Here is an 8801-nt window from a genome sequence, read left to right as displayed (position 1 = left end):
CAGGAAATAGGCTATTTGCATGACGCAAATGAAGGTCGATTTGTGGGTAGCATTAGGTATTTACAGGTAAAAGAAGTGCTGATTTAAACCCCTCTGCCATCATTGCCATCCTTTTTGGTTGGCAAACACCCCAGAGGAGAAGGGAGAGGCGAGGGCTGGCAAATCTCCACAATGAAAAGGTCCTGCCAGGCAAGCTCAGGTGGCTCTGCCCCTCAGCTGGCTCGGGTTTTCCTATTTTCCCACTGCAGGGTTTATCCCAGGCAAGCTGACAGGTTTCCCGAAATGATGACCAAAAATTAAAAATAAAAATCGTAGTAATTCCATCACCGTTGAGTATTTTCTCTGAGACTCTTTTGGAAAAATAAAACATAACTGAAATACTTAGGAGAAACGCAGTAAACACCACTCTCGGATCAAATCCTGCATCGGAGAGTCCCAGCAGGTCGGTGTGGGATGTCCAGCCTCATCTAACAGGAGAGGGACAAGCTGGGAGCCCCGTGTCTGTCCATCCATCCATCCATCCACCCGTCTGTCCATCCATCCACCTTCCCGGGGCTTTCCCAAGGAGTGGCCAAGTCCTGGTGCCTCGGGATGTGCCCGGCACTCACTGCATCCTCCAGATGAGGCGGATGATGTAACGCAGGAGGCGCAGAATGACGACCTGGGGGTTTCCCGCCTGGTGATCCAAGAAACCCTAAAATGAAAGGGGAGGGAAAAAAAAAAAAAAAGTAACAACAAAAGAAAAACAGGACAGCGACTTTAATTTCCAGCGTGAAGCCCCTGAGCCACCAACCCCTCATGCCGTGCCACGCACGTATTTCAGAGGAGTGAAATCACACACTTTAACAAAGAACAAAAATAAACCCCACTACTTTTAATATTTTCCTTCAATAAAAAGCTTTATAATAGTCAGAGGGTTGAAGCTGGCCACTCCCAGCCACGTTTGCCTTGAAGGTGGCCACCCCGATGGGGACATCACGTGTGGGTCTCTGCATGCGGGCACAGGTGATGCTGTTGACACGTGGCAAAGGGGCAGTAAAATCTGCTAGCAGCATTAAAAAGAGGGTTAAAAACCACAGGGGAGGAACGCTGAGAGGCAAAAAAAAACAACAAACCAGAAATAAAATTACAATTTAAACCAAAAACAAAACAAAATTTAAAATAAAATACTTTAAACTAAAATTAAAAAATACTTGGCCTCTGCACAGGTGATGATGCACAGGTTTTAGTTCAGAACACCCCAGGTGAAACCACCACCTCATTCACAACCCACAGCCAGCCCAGACACGGCAGCGACACCTCCCTCCCCAGAGCACGGGATCCCAACAGTGCACAACGAAAAGAAAAAGGAACAATCACCAAATGAGTATTTACTTTTAAGCCTTTTTCAGCCTTTGGTCAAAAGAGCAGCCCTGAGGTCCCCCTGCTTCCCCTCTGCACCATCCCCAGGCAGCCTGGCTGGGGCTATATTTAGCACAGCACGATCATGCCCGTGCATGCCCCGCAGAGAGAAAGGAGGCTGCTCACGCTCGTATGCAAACACCCCTCCCTGCTGCAGGGTGTACCACATGCATCCTGCTGTCCCCAAGGACAGACAGTGCTCCAGCATCCCCTGCCCGGCTACCAAAAACCCCCAACTGCCTTCGAGAAGGATGCGAGAGAAACACCAAATGTAGGTTTCCTTTGACAAAAGGTGCTGAAAAAAGTAATAAATCAGGGAGTTGAAACAAGACATTATCCACCCCGGCAGGCAGCTTGGGCACGGGTAGCAAAGCTTGGGGCACAGGATGGTGGCCAAGGGACACAGCTGCTGCGGGCAAACACCTCAGCACGAAGCTGGTCTCTGTGGCTGGAGAGTCTGATGGCACCTCTGCTCGTGGCTGAACAGTCCCGTGCCCACCTCTGCTACCAAGACCCAAAGCTTTGTCAGGGCAAAGCAGGGTGGATGGCAAGTTGCCCGATTTCCCATTGTCTTGCCCAAGAGATGGTCCCTGGCGGGGGGGGTGAGGGAGGTGACGCGATGGGGAACATGTGGCTCCGACCCGTCCGACAGCTCCGACCTGCCCGGCAAGTGCAGTTTTGGCAGGGCTCTTAGTTCCCCATTTCTAACCACCCTGAAAGGGCAAAGCCCAGTGCAGGGTGTCCTGCTGCCTACCCCTCCTGCTGCAGGGTTCCAGCTTCGCAGGGACCACCTTTTCCCCAGAGCCACCAGCCCATCTGCCAAAGGAAAAGGCAGGAGGCTTTCCAGGGAATGACACCCAAGCACATTTGGGACCTTACTCTCACAGTAACTGGTTAAATGAGCTGAAACCCGCTCATTTCTGAGTGCAACAAACAATAATTGCCCAGATGCTAATTACGCCAGGTACAGAGTGTTTTTAGGGTCACGCATGACAGCCCCTGCTCGTGTCATCTAGCAAGCAGGACGCAGCCCTCTGACTTTCAGTTCTCAGCAGGCTGTGGTGCTGGGAACCATCTTCTGCAATCCTGCAGTCCATTATGATGCCACCTTCATGCCCACCCCCTCATGAAGTTCACCTTTTCCCATTCCCCCATTAAATTCACCCCCTCTTTCACCCCACACCACGGTTGTGTGGAACAGCGCAATGTTCCACGTGTACAGGAGCCAGTCCCCAGAAGATAATAAAGGGAGTACATCCCTGCTAGTCACAAACCTCCTCCCAGAAGGTCCTCCAAGGGCTTGCCTACGCTCTGAATTTAAGGCAAAGAGATGGGATGCCGTGGCATCTCATGCTTCTGCCAGCCTTTCTGGATCAGCTTGCCACTGCCAGGTACCTTCAGCTTTTGGAACAGACAGGATTGTCTTAGTCCCTACTTTTCATAAAAAATATGTCCTTTAACAAAAACAAACAAACAAACAAAAAAACACACAACAAAAGCAGGTATACCACAGCCTGGATGGGGGAGGTTGGAAGAGTAATGTTCTGGACTGGGGATAAAATGCAACATATCTCCAGTTCATTTCAGGTCAGAAAAGCCAGAGTACTCAGAAAGAAAATGGAGCCAGTGGAGAAGCCTCCAGCAAGGCTGTGCAGAAGGAGTTGGACCACAGCAGCCTGGCATCTGTTTTAGGGGAGAGCCCCTGCATCCAGGATCCACTGCACAGCCTGGGTGAGGAAACAGGCCACAGGAATGACTCACGAGCTGGGGAGGACAGATAAAGATCCATGCAGGCAGCATTTCATCACCAACACTGCTGCCCAACGTGCTGCTGACTCCTCTTCCCACCAGAAACCACACGCACCAACATGCAGCATCCATAACACAGGCAAGTCACTGGCTGAAGACACTCATCTGAAAGCTATTGTTACTTCATTTCTCTGGGTTGATTTGTTTTGGGTTGGTTCTGTTTTTTTTTTAGTGCTGCCTATTTTTTTCTTGTAACACTTTAAGGTGAGAGAGTTTACTGTCATAAATACATGAGTTTCAAAACAGTTCTGGCAGCTTCTTTGTAAGAGAAGTAAGTTATCAGCCCAAGTCCATCTCTGTTTCTTATTTGCAACTACACTTCCATGCACACGATCCTCAACAGCAGGGATCTGGGAGCTGGGCCCGGAAACCAGCTGCAATTCACTCCTTGCCCATTTCCTAAAAATCCCAGTGTAAGCACACCTGAATGCAGCCAGGCACCACTTCCAAAGCCACCCCAAAGCACCCAAAACTTCCACTCAAGTTCCACAGAATCACAGAACATTAGAGGTTGGAAGGGACTTCTGCAGATCATCTAGTCCAACCTCCCTGCCAGAGCAGGTCCACCCACAGCAGCCTGCACAGGATGGCATCCAGGCAGGTTTTGAGTGTCTCCAGAGACAAAGACTCCACAACCTCTCTGGACAGCCTGTCCTGGTGCTCTTTTACCCTCAGAGTATTCAGTTTTTCCTTATGTTTAGGCTGAACCTCTTGTGACCCAGTTTGTGACTATTGCCCCTCATCCTGTCACTGGACACCACTGAAAAGAGTCTGGTCCCAACCTCCTGACACCCTGTAGATATTTACAAGCATTGATGAGATCCCCCCTCAGTCTCCTCTAGGCTGAACAGAACCAGCTCTCTCAGCCTTTCCTCCTATGGTAGATGGTCCAGTTCCACAATGATCATAGTGGCTCTACACTGGAACCTCTCCAGTAGGTCCAGCACAGCTCAGAATTGGATGCAGCGTTTCAGATGGGGCCTGACCAGGGCAAGAAGTTTCCTCCTCATAGTCAGGTACCATCCCAATCGAGCCACACGCATTTTATCAGCCCTGGGTACTGCAAAAGATACTGTGGACTTTGCACCCAAAAAGCCTCAAGTTGCAGTTTAAAGGTTATTTTTAATTGATTGAATGAGGCTGTGGCAGCAGGCAGCACAGCCCTGGGTCCAGGCAAACACCACCACCCGCGCAGCCTTTTCTACGTTTGAGTGAATGAAAACGTTCACCGCAGAACTAGTTTCCAGAGATGATTAAGCTTTTCCCTTTTAGAGATCGTGCGTAAAGAAATGGAAAGTAAGAAGAGGAAAGTTACCCTTCTTGGACAATAGGAGGCATTGAACTCGTCTCCGATGCGCCGCAGCTCCTGTGCAATCCAGATCTCAGGCTGTACATCTTCTGCCAGGGAGTGAGACTGCCACCGGGAAGCTGCAGGGAACCAAACCGGAGCGTTTCAGACAGGTGAGCAACAAAAATAAAAATTCAAGACTCTGTTAAACTTGCCAAGATTCAAGAGACTACTACTACTTTTTAAAACTATTACTATTAGTACTTTAATTATTACTGTTTCATTTTTTTCTTAAATAGGAGCATCTCCTCTGGCACATCCAAGCATTGGTCCCCTCTCAAATAGGGAGGAATACCAATTTCCTATTTTTTTTTCCTAGCAAAACCTTCTCTTTTCCCCTCTTTCTAAATACTTTTCTTGCAGGCACCGCAGCAGCTTCTTTTCTAACCTTAAAAAAAAAACCCTGTCTGGAGAGTTTAATTGAATTCTCACATTTCTTCCCCCACCAGCTCCAAAGTGCTCAACAAGAAAAGGAAAACGATGGGTTTTGTCATACTGAGAAACAAGCCACAATTGGATTTGTACATCCAGAAACCACGTTTCCAGCAAGCTGAAGGACTTTCCATCTGCAGGAGGGAGCTGGGATCTCCCTGCACTGTAGCAGAAAATAAACCCAAAGCAGGGCTGGCTATGGAAAAAAAAAAAAAAAAGCAGCAAACCCATCAATTATGCTGTATTATACATAGCTATTTTAGTCTCGATTTTAGGAGGTTATTAGACACGTGACAAAGCCACCGTGCAATCCCCCAAATACCCGGGGGGGAGAAAGGAGCAGTCTGTGACCCAGGCAGGACCCCGTGCAGTACCTGCACCACCTCCTCCCCCTCCCACAAGTGCAGGATCCAAGCAAGAGTCATGGCCTTAAGGAAAAAAAAATAAACAAACAAACAAAAAAAACCAAACAAAAAAACCCAAGCCAACTACACACAACCCCAAGAAAAACCAAAACACTGCAGAAAACAAAACAGAGAGTTTTGGCACGACAGCTTAAAAAGGGATCACAAGGGAATAGAAATAGCTTCCAATCTCAAAATATTCAAAGGATTAGTGGGGCAGTAAAAAAAAAATAAAAAAATTAAATAAAAGCCTGGCTCCAACCTGACTGGAAAATACATTTCCGAGCCAAAGCAGCGCTGCTTGGCTGGAGGATCTGTTTTGTTTTCACGCTGTAGTAGCGCAGAGTAGTACCCGCCGCCCGCCCGGGGACGGCCCCGGAGTATTTATTTTCCTCGCTGGTGAATGAACCGCGGCGCAGCCCTCGCGATACTCCACCCTGGCGCTCCGGGAACGCAAACAGGGTGTTTTAGCTGGGGCGGGGCGACCCTCCGAAACCCCACCCCTGTCACCAGAGCTGGCCCTGGGCAGCCTCCCCCCAGCAAGAAGCGAGCTAGGGAATTTAAACCGAAAAAAACTGAAATAAATTTAAAAAAAAAAAAAAAAAGAGGGAGATGGGACAAAAAGATGCGGAGAATGCTCCGAGGGGAAGAGGTACCGCGGCTTTTCCATCCTTCCTCCTCCATCCTCCTTCCCCTCGCCCCAGCTCGGCACCCAAGAGCTCAGGAGCTGGAGAGGCAAAGGCTGGGGCTGGTGGCTGAGAGTGAAATCAGGCTGAGGTTTTCAGAAAGGACTTTCTGTGGTGCTGCCGAACAGCAGCGTCAAAAGGGTCCAGTCATAACTGGTCCCAAAACCTGTCAGAGGCACTTTCAGGGGCCCCCCCCCCCCAGTCATACCATGAGCGGGTACGATGCCGCGAGATGGCTGCCGTGGGGATGGGGACAAAGCCAGAGGCACCCCCAGGGTGTCTGCATCCCGCTCTAGCCCATGGGATGCTCCCGCCGGGGATGCTGCGGGTCCTGCCCGGGAGCAACAACAACAACAAAAGCAACAAAAACCTAAAATAACAACTCAAGAAACCAGCCAAACCAAACCACAAGCTGCACCTCCATCTCCCGGGCTTGGTCACCCAAACCTCCTCAGCTTCAGATGAACCATGCACAAAGCTCAGGCAGAAGACAGCAGCAGCTCCGAAACAAGAGCAACAGAACACCAGCACCAGCTTCTCAGCTGAAGGCTTCCCCCCTGAAACTCACTATCACATACAGAGGGATTTCCTTCACAAGCCAGGAGAGGTTCACAATGCTTCACTCTCCTCTTCCACAGTGTGGGAAAACACCGGGATTAAAATAGCATCAGGAAAAACCCATTTACAGAGCACCTGCTCCAAATACATCCCAAAAACACATGTGCAAACTCTGCACTCCCACGCCTTTAGACAGAGCTGCTCCTCCAACAAAAAACCCCAAGCAAAGCAAATCAGCTCCTGTAAATGGCCAAGGAGTTAAAATATTAGTCCCAGATTCACACAGCCCCACCAAAGGGTGGGTTTCTTGCCTGGGGTGACTTTATGATGAGCAATCACATGGCACACGACCCCCACACATTATGAACTCATGTCTGCTCCTCTCCTACTCATCCCCAAAAGCATCTTCCTGAATGCTTCCCACCTCCATCCAAGAACATTCCCTTGCTGTTTTCATCTCATTTACCCCCCCAAAATGGCTTCAGAGGCAGCCAGCTTTACCCTCTCACGCTGTCAGAGATGCACAACACCCCGCAGCATCACCAAAGACATCTCTTCATTCCCCAGGGCTGCCTCCAGCTTTTCCATCTGGCAGGGGCACCTTCAGGGCTTACTTATTATTTGGGCTGTCATCCCTGAAAACTTTTAAGTTTTAGAAGATTTAGAAGCCTGAGGGTAAGAGGACGAGTTTGCTTTGCTTGACCAGCCTTGGAAACAGTCCCCACTGCCCAAGGGAGAGGCTGAGAGCACCTATCACACACAAACCCCTCTGGCTTACAGGAAACGCCTGTTTATTATTATTATTATCATTATAGCCGCTTGCTTATGCTTCCTAGAGAAGCTCTCCAGCCCACAGCCTGTGCCTTACAAACAGACAAAAATCTGTGCAGAGAAGCACCACAACAACAACAACAAATTATACCCTTTGCTTCCTTGCAGAGGGACTGACCCGCTTCTGTGCGGAAAACTTGATGGCACGCATCCAGCGGGACACGGCCGAGGAAGAGGTGTGCAGGGCAAACCCACAGCCCTTTCTCCAGGCAAGCTGCACAGCAAGTCACAGCCTGGGAGCCTGCAACCCCTGACCAGGGATCAAACAGCTCCGTGGATCCACACTCCCAGCTTAATCGTGCTCGAGAGTAGCCAAGGGTCCCATTTAAATAACTCAAGTATTTTCCATTTGCATATAGTTGTTTAGGGTGATGCTCCTAGCAACAACAGCAGAACAAAGTAAAACCAGTGTCTCAGCAGCTCTCCTCTGGCGATGAAAAAGCAGGAACTCAGAAAAATCCAGGAAAAATCCAGTTTCTTCCTGGAGCACCAAAAACCAGAAGTCACTGGCTGCTCGAACATCGGCGGCTGCTCTCCCCGCCGCGGAGCTCCAGCATCCTTGCCTGTCTGCACCACGTGTGTCTGCACTACGCAGGGTTGTGAAACTTGCATTAAGCTGTAATTACTGCAATAATGTCAGAAAATCTTTCCTGAAGGCATATTACAGTCACCCCCTCTGCAGCTGTAACCACAGCTATTAACTAGGGAGGGGATTAAAAGGAAAAAAAAAAAGAAGAAGAAAACACAACAACAAAAAAGGTGTTTTGGTTGTATAAAGGTTGGAGTCGGTGTTTGATATCCCCTGAAAAGTGCTACCACTGTGGTACCTGCCTCCCTCTCACCTTCCCCCAGTTTTGCCCGGCGGAAGTTAAAAGGTTTCCTCCAATTAAGGGGAATTAATCACGAGAGGGAAAGGCATGGCGGGATGGCTTGAGCTGCTCCGGCAGGCATGTTTTCCCCACCACTAGAGGCTTCAGCCCAGCCTTACCTGGGGAGCCACATGTAAACACACGCCCGCCCACTACCACGCTGCTTTCAAGCACCGATCTCTGGGTTTCGCCAAAAACAAGAGTCTGGTGAGCCCGGCACCTCTGACACCATGTGGCTCGTTCAGAAAGAAAACAGGAGGGACAAAAACCCCACACAAGCGAGAAGACACTCACCTAGCAGCAGAGCACAAACTGCCGAAAAGCAAGCCCTGACTATGAAGCTGGATTAACTTTGTCCCCTCCTCCCCAAGCAGGGATTGACCCATCCCGGAAAAGAATTAAAAAAAAATAATAATTTAAAAACAAAACAAAAAAAAAGTGCTGGACGAGCGGGTGTTCCCCG

At 49.4% G+C, this 8801-nt stretch overlaps 1 protein-coding gene across 1 annotated transcript in view; it reads right to left on the bottom strand.

Moving 5' to 3' along the window:
* Nucleotides 1–604: 604 nt before the first annotated feature.
* BCL2L11 (BCL2-like 11 (apoptosis facilitator)) overlaps nucleotides 605–8801 on the bottom strand; it is a 16930-nt gene continuing 8733 nt past the window's right edge. The window contains exons 2-3 of the mRNA XM_010005015.1: nucleotides 4526–4638; nucleotides 605–694 (exon numbers count right to left, since the gene is read on the bottom strand). Coding sequence (XP_010003317.1) covers nucleotides 605–694; nucleotides 4526–4638 — 203 coding nt within the window. The remainder of the gene's footprint in view (nucleotides 695–4525; nucleotides 4639–8801) is intronic.

The sequence above is a fragment of the Chaetura pelagica genome, unplaced genomic scaffold, assembly GCF_000747805.2.
Source record: "Chaetura pelagica isolate M959 unplaced genomic scaffold, ChaPel_1.0 scaffold171, whole genome shotgun sequence".
In the NCBI taxonomy this organism is placed as follows: Eukaryota; Metazoa; Chordata; class Aves; order Apodiformes; family Apodidae; genus Chaetura; species Chaetura pelagica.
The sequence above is the reverse complement of the archived record's forward strand: the minus strand, read 5'-3'. Positions and strand labels throughout refer to the sequence as shown.